At 36.3% G+C, this 23,407-nt stretch overlaps 1 protein-coding gene across 8 annotated transcripts in view; it reads left to right on the top strand.

Annotated features, from left to right (window-relative positions):
* Positions 1 to 21,543, top strand: part of LOC117426286 (splicing factor, suppressor of white-apricot homolog) — a 40,911-nt gene extending 19,368 nt beyond the window's left edge. For 7 of the 8 annotated variants that reach the window (XM_034043717.3, XM_034043715.3, XM_034043721.3 and 4 more), the window contains 8 exons: positions 2,167 to 2,314; positions 3,238 to 3,450; positions 5,043 to 5,233; positions 12,840 to 13,087; positions 15,832 to 15,972; positions 17,524 to 17,697; positions 18,098 to 18,170; positions 20,739 to 21,543. In XM_034043717.3, the coding sequence (XP_033899608.3) occupies positions 2,167 to 2,314; positions 3,238 to 3,450; positions 5,043 to 5,233; positions 12,840 to 13,087; positions 15,832 to 15,972; positions 17,524 to 17,697; positions 18,098 to 18,170; positions 20,739 to 20,804 (1,254 nt within the window). In that variant the 3' untranslated portion in view covers positions 20,805 to 21,543. The remainder of the gene's footprint in view (positions 1 to 2,166; positions 2,315 to 3,237; positions 3,451 to 5,042; positions 5,234 to 12,839; positions 13,088 to 15,831; positions 15,973 to 17,523; positions 17,698 to 18,097; positions 18,171 to 20,738) is intronic. The other variant, XM_034043718.3, reaches the window with a different exon arrangement.
* The last annotated feature ends 1,864 nt before the right edge of the window (positions 21,544 to 23,407 follow it).

Below are 23,407 nucleotides of genomic sequence, written 5' to 3'. Positions count from 1 at the left end.
ATAAATTAAATACAAAAAAAAAAATCATACATTTGAGTAAATGTATTGACTGTCCGACTATTAAAATACCCAAATTAAGTTTGAAAACAAATACCATTATGTATGTGCAAACTATCTAAAAAAAAAATCCTAATTTAGATGCATGATTATCATCGCATAAAAAACAGTTATTGAATACAGTATTTGACATTGTCCTTTCCCATTCTCTTGCTGTTTAAAGCAGGACGTAGGAAATGAGGTGTTTAGCACTGGGGCATGTGTTGAGTCACTAAAATTAATGACTCATGCTTTTATTTTCTGTTTTCATTACAAAACATTAATTGAAGATATGAATGGCTGCTAACAGTAACTTGTTATGACAAGTAGCATCTTCACCACAGAGAGAGGGACGTAGCTGTCTTGTCTTCTGCTTTATTTAATTAAAAGGTAATTTTAGCTGCAGATAAGTAATTATCGCTACATTAAAGTAAAAAAATAGGATCAAACAGACAAAGTTTGCAGCTGGTGTCTTCAGCAGTGTGTTTTATTATGTACCTTGCATCATTTTTCCCCACATCCTTGTGTTTTTTGTAAAGTTTTATTTCGGATTTATTTAAATTCAGAATTTGTAGTGGTTCTCCTGTTTTGAATCGAAAATTAGTACCGTCCTTAAGTGCACCAATTGTTAAAGTACTTTTAAAACCGTTTTGTTAAAAGCAAAGTGCTTTTGAGGCTGTCACCTCCGATCGTTCCTTTATTAAAATAGGGCTTTTAAAGCTGCAACAGAGGAAGTGTTTATCATTAAACGTCTCGTGTTGTACCAGGATAAATGGAATAAGGAGGGGTGGATTGGAGCACAAGGATTTACAGCAAGAGGACTGTAATGCTGTATTCCCTTTTTAAATGTAATGATTTCCTGAAAGGGGGTATTATTGGGAAGTAGTTACTGTGTTCTGTACATAAACTATCTAATACATTTAAATGTATGACGTACCATGTAAAAGGAAAAAAGTATACATTGTATACACCTTTTTTTCTTGTCCGTTAATTTCTCTTATGTGTCATTCATCTCTATTTGGTGTTACTGTATTTGAGGACGTATATTGAATTCCTTAGGGCGTTCTGCACGCCAGCATACACCTACTTTAATATGCTTTTCTATCTGTTGGAATGCCAAGGGCTGTAGATTTTCAGAAAGGTGCATCTGCTATACATATTGGATTTGACATACGTTTTTTTAATTCGTTTATAAAAAAAACTAGGCTTTCTGCTCCTTTAACTATGTAAATATGCGATATTAAAGTGTCATTTATAATGCATCTTATGTGAAGCATTCTTAAATCTACGGGATATTTTTTAGTGACCCGTGTAAGATTTCTTGACTTCCTTGTGAAATTGCTTTACTAGATCAATAACTGCCATTGAATACTGCATTGTATGACTTCAAAAATCAATGCGTTCCCCTTGTACCAGTCACATACATTGTGAACAAGGTACAGTAAGAAATGTACGTGTTCAGTTAATATTTATATTAATTTGTACATTAAAGTCTAATAAAGAAGCATGTCTGGTTTGTTAACAGCCTGATTTCTTATCAAATGCATTATATACAAAATCAAAAAAACATTATTTTCTGTTTTAAGCTCTGCGGTCTTGGTCTGCAGTCCTCATTCTGTGATTAATAAAGCAAAGTCATTTCTATTTTATGCTTGCAAATAATTGAGTATTAATCTTTTTTAGTAAACCACATTTCCATACCATATCTGGAAAATAATCAAATGTGAAAAGAATGGGAATTAAACAGTAACGCTAAGATGACTGCTCAGAGTTTGGAAATGGCTAACCTGTTTGAAAATGGAACTGCTCTTTCAACTTGATTGTTGTAGTAATCTTTGCTTGTTGATTTCATTGAAGGATATACAAATCCTTTCAGACACCTTTATTGAGGCTGCTGTAGCCTGCACAGGGCTCACATTAAGGAGGTTCTTCAGTGTTGGAGTTGTTAAAGACCTGGAGAACCATTTCATTCCTGACATAAGCTATTCAGTTCCCAGTGGATCTTCTGTATTCTCCCTCAGTGATTTCCCCTTGCCTTTATACTAATAATGACAGCAATTCTAGAACTGCACATTCACTAGCCTACAATACTAGCCCTCGGGTGATTTATTTTTTGTATTTGTTTTTCAGAGCCTGACTGCTTCAGATTCTGAAAACGAAACGTCTGTTTCTCCTCAAGAATCGGCTGTCTTAAGCATTTCAGACACAGAAAGCCTGATAACCAAGGCAGTAAACTGCTCATCTGACATACCAGCTAATGAGGGCAAACTAATTAAAGGTATGTGCTGGAAATTGTGTTGGAGGGAGAGTTCATTACATGACCTAAATGACGGAATTTTCTTCAGTCTTCAAACTTTAAGCTGTATCTTTATTTAAGCTTGCTGTACCTATAGAGGAGTTGTTTTTATTTTATTTTTGTTCTTGATTTTAATACAGTAGTTCACGCCAGTCGTTGTATTAAAATGTAATGGCTAGGAAGATGCAGCCTAATGGGCAAAAAAATCAATGTAATGTAATTTTAGTTAGTTCTCAAATTGCATGTGACATAACTGCTGTTAACTAGCCATCTGGGTTATTATAATAGGCCATTTAGAAGTAACCACCATAAATTTGTCATATTGGAAATACATGTTTGAAATGTAATACCATTGTGGAGCTCTGATGCCTGGCAGTCGTTTTTATTTTATATTTGGTTTATCACTAGGAATTACAACAGATAACCATATACTATACAGGCCTTTTTGATATACCACTGGTATTTTACTTTCTTTGCTGCAATTGTCAGTTTACATCTGTCCTAATCCCACGATGAGCATTTTCCAAAGTAGAAGGCAGATCTACCCAGGGGAACGTGCTTCTTTGTTTACAGAAACGAGGAACCATAGCGCATGTACTTTAGGACGTTTTACATTGTGTAACAGAAAAGGAGGAATGATAGGTTTTCATTTTTATTTGTGTAAATGGCTATATTGATCTAGTAAATAGTTTTAAATGGTTTTATACACCACAACCGTAGTGACTTTGATAACACTTGATAACAGATGTATATAAAAAGAACAATGCATTCATAACTTTAAGCTGACAATCATTTGTCTACTTGACTTTGGTTCTTATGAATTTTGCCACCATAAAAATAACAATGCCCTCAGTGGGGTCACTGGTTTTATATGTGGATTTTAACTGTGTGTATTTTCTTCTTAGCCTCCTTTGCCCCCATAAGTTTTGCTATCAAAGCGAAAGAAAATGATCTCCTTCCACTTGAGAAGAACCGAGTGAAGCTGGATGACGACAGTGACGAAGAGGAGGGGGAGAAGGATGGTCAAGAGAACCCCAGCTCTGGGGTAGTCAAGGAGGCTCCGGTTATAGAGGAGAAGAAACCACAGCTTACACCGGAGGAGCTGGAGGCAAAACAGGGTAAGCATCCTGCCAGTTTGGAGGGGCTTGCTTTGGGTAGCACATGAGTTCAGGAAGAGGATTCCAAACCAGAGTGCTAAATAGTGTTTTTCCACATTCCTTCACATTTCCATCCTGGGAAAAAAAATAGGATTCTGAATCACAAACTTTAGGTAATTGATAATGTCATGGTATAGTCAGTTAATGAAAAAATGTTACTTATGCCTGGCATATCATGTTCTTGGTATTTCAGAAAAGTGAGTTCTCAATGGCATAGTGTTAGTAAAGAGCAAAAACTAAATCTTGCTAGAGTACATCCCATGTCTTTTTACTCCCCTAATTGGCTAGAGTTCTGTAGAATGTGTGTATATAATGTGCCAATGCACAAGATTGATCTTTCTAAGTACCCAAACTCTAAAACACATCAGTGTTTAAATTAGTTGATATACATACGACTTCTATTCACTAATACACATTCAAAGTCATTTATCGTTTTCTGTCATATTTACTTGGAATACATCAGCATATGACATAACCATTAATAGTAATGAATGTATTCACTTAAAATATTTACATATAGCAACTCTCATAGTGTAGTAACATTTTAAGTTAACTCCTATAGTAGGCCATCTAAATGGCTTTTAAGATTTGGTAAGTAATTACAATTGCAACAGAGGAACAGGAATAATCTGTTTTTGGCAAGATGCAAGTTACACATTTTTATGTATTGTATTTTCTTATAAAATTGCTGTTAATGTAAGTCAAATGGTTTTGTTCAGGTGGTACTGTAAATAATACAAAAACCATCTATGTAATTGGATTAATAAAATGGGACAGAGTAAAGGCCTTTGATAGGTAAAATAAATAGCATTGCAGCAGGCATTTACAGACAAACTGAATTAGATTGCATGGTATTGATCCCAGAGCTGAAACCTAATCTGTATTGACGGTTTAAAAGGATTAGAGGTTCTTCCTGTGATTACAGATACTACTTTACTATCCTGTCTTTTTTCCTGTTGAATATTCATTTAAATGTTATTCCAAGACCTCATTTTAAGACACTTGTGAAACATTCTTCATTCTCCAAAAAACATCCTAAAATGTAATAACACTTATGAAAGCTCTTTCCTTGAAAGCAATGCCCACTAAGTGCCCACTACAGTAAATATGTCTTAAGGAATGGAGCCTGTGGTAGTCAGCTGGGTTACTAACTAACTCAATGGCATTCCAAGACATCCTGTACCCCATATTGATTCAATGAATCTCAAAAATAATTTACAGATTACAAAACCAAAGAAGCCTGATTTACTTAATCGTACCCATTGTTGTCCAATGGTACATCTTCATTTTAAAATAAATAATAATAATAAAATCAAGCTAATGAAATATAATAAAGATGACTAGTAATGAAAAATACATTTGGATAGTGAAAAAAAAAAAAAATACAGCCATGCCTATACAGCAAAGTAAAGCTTCTGGCAAATGAAGTGGATTTTTAACCCAGCTGTGAGAGTTGCTGTGTATGGTAGGGGAGATGTGGACGTTTCTTGGCTCTCTTCTGTTTTAGTTGAGCTTGTCATATGGAAATAATGAATAATGTGTTCTTGGTGTAGCTAAACAGAAGCTGGAGGACAGACTGTCAGCTGCAGCCCGGGAGAAGCTAGCCCAGGCCTCAAAGGAATCCAAGGAGAAACAGCTGCAGGCAGAGCGCAAGAGAAAAGCCGCCCTCTTCTTGCAGAACCTCAAAAATCCGCTGGCAGAACCTGAAGCGAAGAAAGCTGAAGACAGCCCTGCTCGGGCAGAGGTTAGGATTTGTGAATGGAATTGGTACCGCTTCCAGATATTACAATTTCCACCCCTAAAGGAAAAATACATTGACAACTGTTTTTTTAAAAGTAGTAGTAGTCGTAGTAGTGGTGTTCTGTGTCAGTAATACCTGTCATACTCTGCTATTTCATAAGAAGCTGCAGAGAGTTGGTCCTCTACCACCACAACTACAAAATATACATTGACAACTGTTTTTTTTTTTAATTAGCAGCAGTAGTAGTAGTAGTAGTCGTAGTGGTGTTCTGTGTTCTGTAGAAAGAAAGAAAAAAAAGATAAAAACAAACTTCAGCAGGATTCAATCCGTAAATCCCAACGCTGCTCAGGGGCTGGTAACACAGTAAAATGAACGTTGTGTGCACTTGCTATCAAAATGTGTGTTTTGGTTGCTTTTAACGGCAAAAGCAATGAGAGGAAGCACAAGTGTGCTCTGACCAGCTCTTTGTAAGAGACCCAACTGTAACGAATATGTCGATCTGTATTAAGGCTAACTGGGTACTGATCACTGAAAAGCCAGGATGTCAGTGATTTTCTGACCTTTGGCACTTCATGTGCGTATTACACATGTGAATTTGGAGTTTCGAAAGTGCATTATAAAGAAGATATCCCCACCAGGAAGGGATATTATAACGGGATGGTCTGTTCAGTCACTTTCATACCCAAAGCACAAACCCTCAACAGCAACATGCAATCTGAACTAGATTACCCCTAGATGAACTATACTATAAATCCAGAAATGGTACATCTTTAACACACCATGTTAACAGGTTATCGGCTTAGTGTATGTGTGTGATTGTGTTTTTGCGCTACATGTGTTTGGAATGGCGTAGATAGTTTACCCTTATCTGACACTGTTTGATTTTGTAAAAGCCTTGAAAATGAGTGTCCTCTGCAGTAACTGCACACAGCATTTTACTGTCTGACGTTAGCAGTGAGAGGGCCTAACAAGCTCCAAAGAGCCACTGAAATGAAGCATGACCATATGCTAATGAAAGGGCAAAGAGGAAATCAAATGAATAGCTTGCTGCTTCTAAATAGAAGGATATTGAAATGTGCATTTGACAAAAAAAAATGCATGAAATACCAAGGAATAAAAGCTGACATTTGTTTAACAGTCAGTTTTATTTGGTTGGGCATTTGTATTTGCAGATGATAAAGAACTTAAAAAAAAAAAAAAGTCAGTGCCATTGGGCTTATAATGAAATAGTTATCCAGTGCTTTTCACAGACCTGTACAACCTAATGGAAAATTATTAAGTATAAATATGATGAATTGGTGAAGAAAAATCAACAACAAAAAAAAAATCCTTTTACAGATTGCTTTTACAGAAAACGAAGTGGTGTTTTATTGGAAAAAGCTGTACTGCTGTATTAAAATTAATATATTACAGTTGGTATACTGCTGTGGTAGAATGGAACCACTTGAGGTTTAAGAGTCTGAATAACAGTGTTTTGATGTTTGACACTTTCATTGTATTTAAATCATCCTTTCTGTAAGCCCGACCTTATGAAACGTGTCCTGCTTTTCATAAAAAATATAGCCAAGTGATCTATCAGAGGTTGTTGACGGCAGACTTTGTCAGCAGGGCTTCATTTAACATCCCGAGCATTTAAGTCACTTTGATTACTGGAGTCGATTTTATTCTGTGTTTTGCAGGCTTCTGTAGGGGCAGTTGTGTTCATAGGCTATGGTAAATGATGAAGATGATAGATATATCATGTTTAATGTCCCTTAAGTGAGCAAGGTATGTCCATTATTTATATAGTGAAGTACGTACGAGAACATTACAGAAAGCTTCCTTTACAGTTATTCTTTGATGGCGACACTGCTTGTATCTCAACAGACCAATATTATTAATACACAGACTTCATATTGGTAGTGTTTGGGAAACTCGCTTTGCCCTATTAACTAAATGTGTCTGCCTTATTGTGGTCTTTTTGGTTTTCAGATGTTAAAGACCAAACCCTTTGACATAAGTAAACTTGACCTACAATGCAATATCCTACAACTGGAGAATATGCTTCTGGTGTCATTTTTTACCCTCCTGTGTTGTGAAGGACTCAAATGTGGTTACCCCATAAAGTAATCCTAACAAAAATCTTCACCGGATGCCAGTCTGCCCTGCAATCCTGTATGATGATTATTATCTATGTCGTAGTCTTGACTAATACTGATGTTAACTGCAATCTTCACAAGGATTGCAGTGTTTAAAGCAGATTCTAATTCAAAGCCATTTCAGTTGGCTTCCTGCTGTACCGAAAATGGTCCACAATATAAAATCTGTGATTTCTGTTTTAACAGCACTGGTTTAAATAACATTTTATTTATAGTTAATCTATATGGTGTGTTAGTGAATTAGCAAATGTGTATTAGAAAAGTAAGTCAGTAATTGCACATTTTGCTGAATTGGATTTGGAATTTTCACAACATATAAAAATAATGGCATATGATAACGCAGCTGGAAACAAGATATTAAATAGGTGTGTGATGAAAAAGCAACGTTAAGTTGAAGGCCTTCCTTCAAAGGTCCGTATGAGCTGCATCACGCTACTGTTTGCTTAGTGGCAGTACTTGTGTATTTTGTTTGAAATCCGATCCAGTTATGTTTCATTTTTCTAGTAGTATAATTGCCTTAAGTTAACAGAGCCATGTCAAATATTGCCTCCAGTAAGAGATTACATTAGTTTTATAATATATGACCCAAATAATACCCATTAGTTATAAAATCTCATGTGTGAAGGAGTCCTGGGGGACTGCAGTTGATATAAAATTGTAAAAACAAGGACACTTGTCATCTTATTCATTTAGGGAAATGGATCCAACTTGCTTATGACAAAAACATGCACTAATTGTTAAACCTTTGAAAGAACAAGCTGAAGGTCTTATGAAATTATATATATATATATATATATATATATATATATATATATATATATATATATATATATATATATATATACAGGAAGCTTGTGCTAAAATGAAATGAGAATAGGATTCAGTTGAAGCAGCAGGTGCATGCCGGCTCTCTCCCTGTGTCTGACAGCACAGCATCTCTCATTTCAGCGCTGACATGATTAAAAGAGAGTGTGAGCTCGGATCCTCTTGCTCATCTGTTGACCTGACTGTGACAGATTGATGAACAGCATAACCATCCATCTACAGAGAGACTCTTTGCTGGAAATGAAGCATGGGTTCTTCATCCAGGCCCCTCTTTACAGTAATCAGCGAGGTGGTTCCCCTGTGAATATACCAATTAGCACTCTCTCAGGGCTGGACACAATTGAACTGTGATCGTTTGTCAGCTTCAGTGTACTGCAAAGACCACAGACCTTTCGGGCTTCAGGTTATTTAATTTATTATAGATTTTTGTTTTATTTTTTGTCCACATCTCTGTGTTGTTGTTGGGGGAGGGGAACTCACTGGAAGAATATATAATATATATACACTACCGGTCAAAAGTTTTAGAACACCTCAATTTTTCCAGTTTTTATTGAAATTTACGCAGTTTAATGTCTCAATGTACTCTGAAATTAAAGCATAGAACAAATAAACAATTGGAGATAAAAGAAGAAATCATGGAATCGTTTTGTTTAACAAAATTTAATCTAAATTTTTGACTCATCAAAATAGCCACCTTTTGCAGATATAACAGCCGAACACACTCGTGGCATTCTTTCTACAATGGAAATCAAATATTGTTCGGAAAGTTCTTCCCAACACTGTTGCAGAAGTTCCCACAAATGTGTTGCACTTGTAGGTTGCTTTGCTTTCACCCTTCTGTCCAGTTCATCCCAAACCAGCTCGATGGGGTTTAAGTCTGGAGACTGTGCTGGCCATTCCATGATATGAAGCCTACCGTCTTGTTCTTTTCTTCTAAGGTAGTTCTGACATAGCCTGGAGGTATGTTTTGGGTCATTATCTTGCTGTAGGATGAACCCCTGACCAACTAGGCGTATACCAGAGCATATTGCATGGCGCTGCAAAATGCTGTGGTAGCAGTTTTGTTTCAGGGTGCCACTCACTCTGTGCAAGTCACCGACTCTGGATCCAGTAAAGCCCCAGACCATCACGCTTCCTCCTCCATGTTTGACAGTTGGTGTCACATACCGAGGAACCATCCTTTCGCCTACTCGACGGCGTACAAAAACCCTGCGTGATGAACCGAAGATTTCAAATTTTGATTCATCGGTCCATAAGGCCTCATGGCCCAGGCAAGCCTCTTTTTCTTATTTTGCCATCTTAGCAATGGCTTTCTTACTGCCACTCGACCTGTCAAACCTGCAGCTCAAAGTCTTCTCTTCACAGTTGAAACTGAGACTTGCTTACTTTATATAGACAGAGGATTTGTAAGTAATCAACAAAAGTTGGGACACCTGTAGGAATTGTTAGCATCAACTTTCAAGGCTTAATTTACTTCCATTGCTGCAGAACAGCTGTAAGTTGTTAACCCATTACTTGTTCCCTGAAAAGGGCCTTTTTGTATAACTCTGAAATGTACATTATTTTTCAGTTTTTGGTAACCTAAACTTTTTTTTTTTAACCTCTGGCAGTTTACCGCTTACCTTTGTACCATTTCAGGTTATTCACTGGACTTGAACTGCTTAAATTTCAATAAAAACTGGAAAAATGGTGGTGTTCTAAAACTTTTGACCGGTAGTGTATATATGTTTTTTTAAATCAGTGTTACCTAATTTGAATATGCAGATTTGTTACAATGTGTCAAAGCTATTTTAACACATCATGTGAGACAAGCATTTGGAATGGAATCGCAAGATGCAACAACCAAAATCATTACATATGCAGAACCTATTTATATACAAAAGCTAGGACTGTTGGATCTACTGTTGGTTTGCATTCGCAACTCCAGATCTTTATCTCTGCTGAGTTGATCTTTTTATAAGGCCCAGTCTCCTGGATTTATACTGTAGCTCTGTAAAGGATTCAGTGCGAATTGTATCGGATATTAAGGGGACTTGGACAAAGAGTCAAAAACAAATGTGAATTTCTCAGATAAATCTGCAAAGCAGATAACAGAAGGGCAGACACTGGGTGATTGAGTGGTGGCAGGTCATTCATAAATTAACATTACAACAGGATACTCCCTACCTGGTGATCATTTGCATAAACACACCCACTATAATACATTGTTGTTCCAATGACAACTGAGTTTTGTTTTTTTATTGTTACAGATAATATATTTAAAATGGACCCTAATCTGGATCTCCTCATTTTGTTTTCTACTGATCGGACAGTTACAAAAAAACATGAACATGAGATTAAAGTCCAAGAAGGAATTTAAGAACTAATACTGGAGTTCAGTAAACTGTTTGATGTCAATATCACTAAAGCTTTGACACTGAAAGCTTTTCTTGAATCCCACAGGCAAGCTCTGTTTTAAAGTGGTTCTTTCATGTAATTGGTTCAGCTCTGTGTCTTCTGCTAAGTGGAAGATATCTAAATGGCTATATAGTACCACTCATGACTTTATTTGGTTATTTATGTCTGCCCCGTCAAGTGGGAGATGTTCTGTTTGTGTTCCTCCTCCTCCTCCATGTACAGCTTCCATAGCACACTATAACTAATGTTATACAGTAGCCTCCAGAGGAGGTCAGGCCGAGTCATACTTAAACAGTTAATTCTCAGCATTACAGATTGAGAGGCACAGTCGATTTATGTTCGTTAGCAGCAGCTGTGCTACTGCTGAAATGACCCTGCATTTGAATAACCTGAGCAGGACATGTATATCTGTTTTGATATGGGAAGCTCAGTATAAGGGGTAAATATTGTTTTCGTTCACACACACACACACACACAAGTTTCCTTGTTTTATTTCTAAATATTATGGTCATAGTTTTACCCTAAATGTTTGTAACTTCTGGTGGCTTAGATTTGGAAGTATTAAAATGTAATTGAAATTTCATTTTGGAGACGCCATGATAATCAACCGTTTAGATTTTCTAGCATGTCTAGTATGTTTCATCTTACACCTATTATGGTAGCAGTAATACAGACATTTATATTGCTATTGAAAAGTGAGCCAAAGCTTAAAAAAAACCTAATGTGACACCTTGACTTTAAAAATGTCATGCATTGCCTCTATTCACGTTCTATAATTTTTTTAATTGTCTCGTCTCAAAGCAATATATTATTTACCCTATTTCTAAATATGTAAATAACTGAAATTAAATTAATTGACTGTTATTAGTCTTTAACTGAAGACAATGAAAATATAGTGAAACCAGAAGGTAACCCAAAGGAAACATTAACAATTGATTTATGTTTTACGACTATATCCCCTTGCTCTACAATTATGGCAAGAATAAGTAACCCTGTGGTAAAGGATTCACAGTAGCACTGGCTAATCAATAATACAGTGTCATTTTTGTATTATTTTTTTAATATCACTTATAAATCCTGGCGTTACCTTTGTCAAAAGTAATAACAAGTTCATTCTTCTTGTTTTAAGTGTTTTTATAGCAGTGTTTGTTTGTTTTTTGGATGCAGTATATTGGTGTGTTATAGAAGCTTTTATTCCATTAGATTTGGTACTTCATATAGCAAAGTTTGTTTTCATCCTTGACACCACATGAGCTTAAAAGCTGATTAAGTATTACTCCTCAGCTCAGTGTTTATTAAATGAGCCTTTCAGATCTATACATCCTACTTTAATGTGTGCTATGGGGTGTTTTAGGGATTAGATACAAGAAGTATTGTGTTCTTGATGGGAGGCTGCAGTGTATGAAAAGTACAGTGACTGACACAGACAATAACTCCTGAAGCTGACCTTTATTATTATTATTATTATTATTATTATTTATTTCTTAGCAGATGCCCTTATCCAGGGCGACTTACAATTGTTACAACATATCACATTATACATTATTTCACATTATTTTTACATACAATTACCCATTTATACAGTTGGGTTATTAGTGGAGCAATCTAGGTAAAGTACCTTGCTCAAGGGTACAACAGCAGTGTCCCCCACTGGGGATTGAACCCACAACCCTCCGGTCAAGAGCCCAGAGCCCTAACCACAACTCCACACTGCTGCCCGTGGGGTTTAAGGCTTAGCGTTGCTCATTGTGTATTCTCAGATACTTGTCGTGAATCTTCTGTTAAGAAGGTGAAAGCCTGCAGTTTCACATATCTCATCTGAACAGATGCAGGGAATCAACATGTTTTCTACAGCCAAGTGGATAAGCCATGCAGTCTCCTGGGCTATTTAAACAGAGAGGTTTTGAAACACCAATACTACAATTATCTACCTTGAACATAAAACGTTTAAAGTTCCTATCCTGTAACACTTCGTTTTTCTTTTGGGGAAGAATTGAGGCATGTTTAGGAATTATATTTTTTCGTTTTGGCAGATTTCTAACCAAGTCATGAACCTGTAGGTGGGCATTGGGAGTTTGTATTCTTACAAAGTTTTACCAAATCATGTTTTTATTTTTAACCATTATTTACTTGTAGGATGGTGTTGGTGTTGCTTGCTCCAAGACGAATATATACATGACTGTTAGAGAGCATGTATTTATTTTACCTTCCTAATACCCTAAAACAGAAAACATTTTTGTTTTTTCCAGCAGGAGATTGTTGAAGTTTCTGCCGCCACATCCGTTGGATCAAAAGTTTTCGCAGCGGCAGAATCAAAATCCTCCAACAAGAAGTCGGGTAAAAGGAAAGATTCCTTGCGTGATCGAGAAAAGGAGAAGAAAAAGAAAAAGCACAAGAAGAGGTCTCGTTCCAGATCTCGATCCCGCTCCAGATCCCACTCACGTTCCAAAGCCAAGCACGCGCTTCCAAGCGCCTATAGGACTGTACGGAAGTCAAGGTTAGTCCATCATCTTAGTGTATGGCAGGTGGCATGGTCCAGTAATCACAGACTCCAGCTTTAATCGAGACACTTATCAATGGTAAAGGCTTAAATCTATGAGCCAAATTCCTTATTTTCAAAAAATAAATAGTTACTTCGATCTCAGTATAACTTTTTTTTTTTATAGAAGCACTTTTTGGTTTATTAATTTGTTTGTTTTTTGTACTTAATCCTTTTTTTTTTTTTTTTAATAGCTGTTTGTATAAAAACAGGATATTGTGTCCTGACACTGAAGAAAGGTCTAAATAGGAGATTAAATGGAAATGAAAATAGTGGATATAGCATAGTACTTCCATTATTTTTAGAACGTTTGCGGTACTCGGAATGTCCGTGAGAACACATTTTACACAGGTCAACGACAATGGAAATATTGGAGCCGAGGATGAGCCAATTCCAAGAAGCTGTAAAAAGCTAAGTTGAGATTGTGACCGTGAATAAATAGCAGAACTGGTCAGTTGGCTTAGTAGCGTATTGTGAAGCTATAGTACTTAACGTAGGGACAACGTGGATGAATTGCCTAAATAGTAGCCAACAGATGAATTAGTGTTGAGCTTAACCTGACCGTGATGTTTAACCTTTTGTGAGTGGTAACGATATTACAAAACAGGCATTTGCACGGTTTATATTTATTTTATTTGGAGCGGCCCATAATGGGACATTTAACAGGTTTAGCAATTTAGGATTTTGCAGACATGCTAATTGGCACGCATTAGTCATGCATTATCTTCCTTGTGGTGACAAGGCATTATAGTTTGTAGTGGCTTTCAAATATCTGTGTTGTCTGATGTCATCTCTTGTATTAAGATGAATGTTGAAGCATTGCCTGTGCCAGTTACATTGGCCTATTTTCCCTCTCCTATACATGAGCTGTTTTTAATTTCCTGTGAGCCTTGGAAATGAAATGCCATGCAGAAGTTACAGCTCCTAAGATAAGTTGAACAGCAGTACTTTAAGTTTACCCTAATGTAGTTATTTTTTGTTGTATACTGAAACCATTCTCGTTAGATAAGCCTGTCCCTATAAACAAAAGGGTTTGATCACAGTCGTGAATTACCTAACTGATATTTAGTTATTTTCACATAAGAAGAGAACTGCAATGAAGCTTAAACATAAAATATATTTAAATGTATATATAATTCAAACAATATATATATTGTGAAATATATATTTTTATAAAGATTATGGATTTCTATTGTGAAATTAACACTCTACGCATTATTGTTTTATATGAAACACTTATTCATAAACAAAAACAACAAAACAGTACCCAAAATATTATATAGTCATAACAAACCATTCATACTTTAATCATAGTTCATTAGTATGTATCTCAGTGCTATTTAATTGTACTACACAACCGTGATTTTTTGTTATGCTCATACCTGAAATCAGCAAGGACTCTCTTTTATACCAATGTTATCTGGGCAGTAATATTCATTTGTTTATACTTGAGGAATTGGGAACACTTTTACAAAATCAGTCTGTCCTGTGAAATGCAAAATGGTTTAAAATTGGTTTGTTTGTATTCCAGCAATCGCCAGATTTATAAATTAGAGAGTTTGTTCAGTGTTGTTGTCTGAGTCGAGTGTAATTATTTCATTCATAAAAGGGATGTGTAAAGGTCGGTGCCATAGTTCAGCCACATTGAGGGGGTGCTTTTAAAGGGAAGTCATCTGAAGCATGCACATAGTTTTAAGTATTCTTTTTATTGTTAATAGACAGCTTTGTTATAAAACAAAATGCAATTTGTAAAGTATAACTAATCCAGTTCTATCATGGCTTGCTTTACAAACCTCAATTTGCATCCCCCCTGAGCAGGGATTGTTCTGTATGGTTCATAGTACAGCATCTATAAACTTTTTGGGGGCTGTCTTGGCTTTTTAGCTTCATATTTGATAATCCCCCTTTTTTTTATTTTTTTTTTATTTTATTTATTCCCCCCCCCTCCTCCTCCTCCCCCTCCTCCTCCTCCTCCTCCATACTGCTATATTAACCCTTTGCGGTCCATTATCGGACTGGGTCCGACATTGCAATTATTCCTCACAGGTCCTTTGTCGGACTGGGTCCGACATCATTATAGCAACGCAATAAACGGGTGTTTAGTCGTTTTTTCTCCGGAAAAAGCCGAGAAAACCATTCAATTGCCGAGTGGTAGCGACAGGAGCCGAGACAAGTCGGAAAAAAAACAAACAAAAAAAAAAAAGGCGTATTTCATGAATAGTCATACATGGTATCAGGTATCAGATAATGGGCGTCCATAGTAAACAAGCTGGCTAAGTGCGTCAGCGCACAGAGACTATCATGGACATTTGCAGAGCTTTTTTCAGATGTTATAGTAATAAAATAATGACTTGGATCGCATTATTGAGGAGTTTGGTGATAAAACGAGTGATCTGGAGATGATCGATCGGTATGTACGACTATTATTATTATTATTATTATTTATTTCTTACACAGCTGAACGCTATAGCAAACAAAAGGCTGGGGCGGGGCTGGAGATGCCTAGTGTGTGCTTTGTTGATATGCAGGGCCATTTAAACCCGTTTGACTGTGAAAAAAAATACTTTTAAACAGCGCGTATAAAATTAACTGCGCGTGTGAAAATTAATTAGACCTGGCATGCCTGACGCGCGATTAATAAATGGACCGCAAAGGGTTAACCCTGCAACCCTGTATCGACCACTTTGTGCCTTGTCGTTAAGATCCAGGTCAAGGACTCCCAATAGAAGACGAGATCGCTCTTCAGAAAGAAGATGTGAGGAAAAAGAAAGGGAGAGATGTGTCCCCAGTGCTTATCGGATCAGTAACGGCCCAGGCTTCAGCAAGAAACGCTCAAGGTCAAGGTGCTGTATCAGTCTTTGTTGTTAATAGTATTATTTGCTCTGATGCAGTGCCCCATACAGATTTTAAAATGTGTTTAAAGGAGTGTGTTACCTTTCAGGCTCAAATGAAAATACTGCTTTTTGCAGATGTTTCTAATAAAGTTTTATCGGTTCACAAAAAACATCAGGACAGCAACTTGTATTCTTTTTTTATGAGAGTGTTATTGTTTATGAATCTGAAGGATCCCCCCCTTTTTCTTCATTTTGTTCTTAACATTTTCTGTGTAGGTCAATAAATCGGAAGAGTGAGCAGGAAAAACTGATGTAGGCCATGCTTCAGAAGGTTTCAATCTTTTCTGCAAGAAATTACGACTGGCACTTAGAAAATGATTGGCTTATTCTGAGACTCTTTCTCCGTTCTTCAGCTTGTGAAAATTGTGCATCGTAACACTGTGTAGTAAATCTTCATCACATTTTAACTTTAGGATCCTGTGCACACAATTAATGGATGTAATTTAATTACAAATAAGTCGGCTTGTCCTCATATTTATCTGGAGAAAGGATATTACTTCAATACAGTTAAGATAGGTGGCTCACCACAGTCATTCAGATGTTTTTTTTATGGGTGTTTAGATCAAAGAAGTCAGAACTTTAAAAGGCTAGTGTACTGCACCAAAAATAAATAAATAACATCTCTTCACGTCTGAACTTCAAGGCTGCTCAGTTTTGATCAAAAGGCTGCTGTCTAATCTGTGTTGCACAGATGAACCCCATCCTTCATGATAACTCAGAAACCAGCTTGTTTTGTTGTATGGTTTCTTATTTAGACAAATGGAAGAGTCGCCCCTTGTGAGACGACACTTTGTTAGTCCAGCCAAATGTTTCAGACAACAGTACGTTGCTTAGACAGAGATTAATTTCAAGCAAGGGAGAGCATCAAACACATTCAAATTCCCCTCCGTGCCGTTTTCTGAAACGGACCATGACAGTTAGTTAATTATTGTTTTTGTCTTTTGTCCTTTTTCCTTTCTTGTCCTTATTCTTTTTATCAGCGTGTTCTCATTATTGTATATCGGAATTTACAACACTTCAGGTCTCCCTATAGGTTTAAAAATCAATCATTTTAAATATTAAACAATTCTTCTGGTTTTCTGCTGAAGACCTTGTTTTCCTACCCCGAAGCCCCATTTATAACATACAGTTAAAACTAACACTGTCAACCTTTCACTTCATTTTGTGGGCCAGTCTCTACAAAATTTAAATAAATGTCTAGTGCAAGGCTTTTGAACTGCAATGATACAAGCTTCAAATTTATCTTAAGCTTTATTATGCATGACTTCAGTCCATTAAGCCCACTCCTAGACTGAAAATACATGAAGCACAATGTTAGAAAATGACGACAAATGGTGGTCACCATAATGTGCCTATTTTTAAATTTAACACTAGTAAGTCAAAGTGGGCAAATTCATTGAACTGCATACATTTTCAGGAAGTTGTAAGTTTTTACCTAATATTTTGTGCTTTGGGTTTTGGTGTTTTGTAATATTAAAAAGGCTTGTGTTTATTTCTCAGGTCTCCTCATGAAAAGAGAAAGAAGAGAAGCTCAAAGTCGCAGATAAAATCTAAAGCTCAGTCCCGTTCACAGTCCTCTTCCCCGAAGCAGGCTTCCAATAAGAAACCAGCTTCCGCACATTCTACCAGTATATCTCCTGTGGAGAGCAGAGACTCCAGCCAGGAGCGATCCAGGTACAGCAAGTGGGGCTGGACTTGAGCAGTGGAGTCGGGTACAGGGGGGTTTTAGCAGTTCATCGTTTTAAACGTTCGCCAACGTCAATTTTGCCTAAACATTTAATTGGTGTCAAGAATGTAGGTCAAGTATAGATGTTGGTCTTTTCGACATGCAATTTAATGCTATACTTTTACAGTAATGCACTAATACAAGCTGCAGAAAATTATGAAAAGTGATGGAGGGCTTCTCGTGATGTTTTTTGATTGGTTACAAACATTCCCAATATGTTGAAGCTTAAACGTTTAGGAATGCATTTCAGCTGTAAACTCTTTTTTATTTTATTTTTATGTCAAGCACATAGCATTTGTAATGAATAATCCAAATTTTATTTGAATTATTTATTTGTTTTCTCGCCAGGGGAGAATCTCAGGAAAAAGACAAACCAGTATCCTCACCTTTTGTCTCCTCTGTTCAAACTAAAATCACTCAGGTATGTGTTGCTTAAAACTGAAAGTGTGAACAACAACATGACCTCTGAATATCATTAACAAAACTTTCATCGAGTGTGTTACCATGTTAACAATGTGGCTCTGAATGTAGAGGTTTGCCAGTTTGAATGAAAGTGAAGCTAAAGGCATCTTAAATTTAAAATCTATTAATATATATATATATATATATATAATAAATGCCCAATGTTATGAAGTCAAGTGTTTTATGTGATTTCTTCTTCGTTTCTGTTTGGCTATCAAAAGATGATTTTTTGTTTTGACCCTGTTTAATCCTACTGGTATGACAAATCTGATATGTGGCATACACTTTGTGACATGGGCAAATTTTTAAGATGTGATTACTAAATACAGAAAGCGTAAATGTATCAGTATCTGTTTTTCTACTAATTTCATTAAGCCAAAGCAATTAATCTGAATTTGTTGCTTTTACATGTTGTAGCACATGAGTAAGAGGTCACTGTAACAGGTGTTGCTGTGCTCTAATCTGCAGTTGATGCAGGATTTAAAAAAAAAAAAAAAATCTGAAAACTCACTTTAGAAGTTTCAGTTACTGGTTACGGTTCCTGAACTTTATCCTAAGTGCGCAGTGTAGGGTCCAGATAAAGATTTGACTCTGCGCTATGCACAAAATCCTGTTGAGTTGAAAGGCATGAAATACAGAAACCACAACCTTTGGTGTCCTGTCTGCAGCGTGCCAGCACATCTTGCGCATGAATGTGCAGTAAATATTCTTCTTAAATCAGGATTCCTTTCATTTCAAGCATGCCTCATACTCCTCCTCCCAAAAAAGCTGCATGTTAATTGCTGTGCTTGTGCGTTTCGCTGGTGAGGATAGAATTCCCTCAAACTGACTTTTTTTTTTTTCGAATTTTGGATTAATGGGAAGAGTTTCACCCCCAAGTTGCCGTCATAAATTGTGATGCCGTTTGCCCACTAGGAACAGTAAAATTTTAAAAAATCATCAAATCAGTCCATGAATTCTGCCATTTGATTTTAATGAAAATATTTATACCAGTATTTTATTCTATTTTTTATTTTATTTTTTTACTTTTGTTTGTTGGGTGACCTTTTTTTAAATTAAAGTCATCACTTGTTTCTTACATGGCCACAAGAAACACACATAAATCTCTTCTGAGTGTCATCTCTTGAAGAACGATTACAAAAATAGAATTCCTAACATAAATCCCAAAGGGATAATGGAAACCGCAGAAAATATATTCTCCTTATACTTTCAGCAACTTCAGTCAACAATAGATATCTGAAATAAATTAAATCAAAATTGCTGTATTGTGTATGTGTGTGTGTATATGTGATATATATTTGAAAGGAGGTATAACTGGAGTGTAAAAAACAAAAGGTTTAAATGATCAAATGTTTTATTTCAGGACAGCTGTGTAGAAAGAAAAGTAAACCATGCAGTAAACTTAAATCTGTCAGAACAGAATGTTCAATCCAGGAGGTTCCTGTAAAATGTAATCACAATCCAAGTGGTTTGTTTTTTATGAATTTGTTACCATTTAAATACAGCACTCGCTTGTAGCGGTATAACTTTATACTTTTATAGTACCTTTTTATATATCAGAGCTACTTGTGGTTTAAACAGTCCTGTCTCCAGCCTTCGGTGTAATGGGCTCTATCCACAAAAGGCACAAGATAGTAATGGTAAAAGGATACGTTTTAAAGACCTATTTTCAGTATGAGCTATTATAGAGCAATTACATACCATATCCCATTTGTTTGTTATAATTGCTTGTAATGTGCAAGATCACAGAATGTTTGTGGGCACTCATTTGAGTTCTGTTAAACATTAACAAATTGCTGCAGATTGCTCAAGGTGCTTTAACAATCTAGCCATGCCAGCTGAAAATGACATAGCTGGGAGGCTTTGTGCTAAATTAATATCCAGTCATTTAGAACAATGCACTGAAATACCTCAAACCTGTTTTTATTGGTGGTTTTTATAGCTCATTTTGCTAGTGGTTTTCTGCAAGTGTGTTTGCAGTAAATACACAGTGGTGCCTAAAAGTATGTGCACCCTCCTTTCTTTTAAATGTTAAATCCCTGTACTAAACTTCAGTTTCATCCTTTGTTTTATGTTTTTGTTAAATTGTATTGTTTAGAACTACAAAAAATGCTTTTATATACCATAATTCAAAGAATGGGTATGTAGTGCATAGAGCCACATTTTATAGTAATTATATCAATATCGATAAGACAGGAGGGTGTCAATACTTTTGGATACATATCATGTCTCCTTCCTTTCTCCTTCCTACGCCCTCAGAAGAATTACATTTTGATTGTCTGTCTGTTTTAATCAAAAATTAAGTTCTAGAAATGTTAGGGTTGCGTTATTAACGTCTTGACACTTTAATAGACTCTATTTTCAGAGAATGCTTACTGTAACTTCGCTCAGGCGGATGCTTGATTTGGCATGCTATCAAACCAACAATCTGCATTTGCAAACAGTGTGCACTTCTTTCAGATTTGTGTCTCTCTCTCTATCTATCTATCTATCTATCTAATATTTATTTCGTTCTGTCTCCGTACAGGATATGATGGCCAAAGTAAGAGCAATGTTGGCTGCTTCAAAAGATTTACAAGCTAGCAGCTCCTGAGCACCCCATCAGATCAGACCCCAGGGAAAACAGCTATTAAACCAGAGCCATGATCTGCCTCACCACCACAACAGGACAAAACAGAATTATGTTGCAGTCCATCTGGTCAAGCTGCTGCTTGTGGCAGATAGTCCAGAATCGGAAGCAATCAGAGTTTTTTGTTAATTTTAATGTGGTTAATTTGGTTCCTTGTTGGTTTCAGCAGAATGTGTTGCATCCCCTAGAGAAAAAAAAGGCACCATGTCTGTTAGAGGTTTTATACATAAAATCTGGCTTGTTGGCTGTCAGACCTTTTGTGATTCGAGCTCCATGTGCATTGTTAAAAAATAGATGCATACTAAAAATGGAGCTCTTTACTCAGTGCATTGGATCCATACGATTGGTTCTAGTGAGATTCAAATTTAGAAATAAGAATTTAATAAAGCTTGCTCCCCTGTAAGCATATGCACTTCACTCATTATTGAATAGCTTCTAAGTTATTTTTTCTCTTTGTAAGTACAAAAGGTTTGCCCGCCCACTCTTTCTTTAGAAGCCAGATGGGGAAACAAGTTTATCCTTCTATGAAGGAGTAATCATCTTTTTTCAAACAGACTGTAACCGTTAAGGGATTTTCTTTTAATCCCCCCATCTTACCTAGTTTCCTTTACCTTACTGCCTTTACACTGTCTGTAAGTATGTACAGGATTTCTTGGCTGTGCTGGTTTATAAAATGTGTCAATAAATTTGGAACATGTACAGATTTCTGAACTCCTACTGGCATTCATCTGGAATAGATGATTGAAAAGAACACGGCTAATTGAGGCATACTACTGGTGACGAGATTCTAAACACACACACACAGTATTGTTATCGTGACCGTGCACTTTACAGCAGTGTTAAACCCATGACATGGATATAATTAGCTAGGGACCGCTTGCATGGGAACTCGCACACTGTTGAGGTCAATTTGATTTCTAATGCCACCAGTGCTTTTTTTCTGTTTACTCCAGTCCTTTACAAAGTTTTTCCTTAAATACTGCTATAAACTGGCACTCTTCCAGCCAATTTTACCACTGAAACCTTTATCTATGTAACCCAGAGAAGGTAGCTTGTCACTTCATTTGCTTGCATTAAGATATTATGTAAATTGAATTTGCTGCTGGAAATGTGCGCTTCATTTTATTTTATTGTATTGGTTTGCTTTGGAACCAACAGTCATGAATGCAATTAAGTGAGGTCTAGTAGTACAGTAACTCCAAAACCTACTCAACAGTCAGTGTTGCCAGATAATGTTGATTTTGTCATTTTAATATAATACCGTCAACCATTTTAAATATCCCTCTTTTGGTAATATGCCAAGCCCAATCTCTGAGTTCACTGGAGGCCATTAGGAAAGTGTCTGCTGTTTTATACCAAGTTCTGTAATTGATGTTCTTCTGTACTAAACTGGCTTCAGTGCACTACATCTGTTGGCTTCAGTGCATTCATTCTCAACACTTTTTTGTTCGGCCCATCATACCCATAATAATGACTAGGCTAGCAATTAAACTGCAAATGAGTGCTGTGCTTGGATCCTTATTTACAACGATCAGTAACTGTTCTTGCAGAATATGCTGCCAAAAAAGAAATCTGAAGGCTAATTTGAGCTGGGGAAGCATATTAATGTTGCGCAGGTAAATATTTTTCACCTACACCATGGGTTTCAGTAAACCATGCAATGCAAATGTACTTCCCCATCTCACTTCCTCACAGTCAGCCTTCAGAAGTCTAATCGGAAGTAATTTTCATACAGTAAGTAGAAACTGAGAATAATACAGAACACACATAATAGAGTGATTAATTAAATATTACAAACGTTTATTGAAATATGTATTTAATGGAAGAGCAACTGTGCAATATTCTATTACACTATTGCCAAATCTATAATGTGAAACGGGATGTGGTTTATCCTTGCTGCTATCTGAAACCTAATTTGCATCTAAAGAATAAATGTCTTTTAAATAATCCATCTAATTAGGCAGCACAATGACTGACTTGTATTCTCAAACCATTACAACCCCAGGTCTAACCCAGAATGTTCATCTTTTTATCTGTGCATCCATTTAAAAAAAAAAAATAATTCTCGGTTAAATGAGAAATGTTTCTGAAAGTTTCCTGTTCAAGAGCGTTGTTTGAAAGTTGCATATAAACCAGAACTTTTACTAACTTTTATTATTTCATACAGTATATGTCGTGCCATCGCTTGTACCTATCTGAAAAAGGGTTCATCTTTCTTGTACCTTTACATGCATATGTTTTGAGTTTGCTCTACCTGCTAGCATGTGTTGTGTTGGAAAGATTAATGTCATCAGAATCCACTTTGCAGAGCTGATAATTGGCTTCTACAACAACAACAAAAAAACTCAGAAAGAAACTATTATTATTATGATGTCTATTCAGCTTGTCATTTTTGAGCCAGCCTTGGTTAAGAAGCAATGAACAACCACTCCTGTTTAATTCAGCATGTAAGCAGTATTTGAATAATTTCATGGAGGCTCTGTTTACTGGAGTACTAACAGCACAGGCAGGTAAATGAAAGCTAGTACTCTAGGGTTGCTTAGATAGATTACAGTACTGCCGTGTAA

The sequence above is a fragment of the Acipenser ruthenus genome, chromosome 11 (assembly GCF_902713425.1).
Source record: "Acipenser ruthenus chromosome 11, fAciRut3.2 maternal haplotype, whole genome shotgun sequence".
Classification (NCBI taxonomy): Eukaryota; Metazoa; Chordata; class Actinopteri; order Acipenseriformes; family Acipenseridae; genus Acipenser; species Acipenser ruthenus.
Note: the sequence above shows the minus strand (reverse complement) of the source record. Positions and strands in the feature narration are given on the sequence as shown.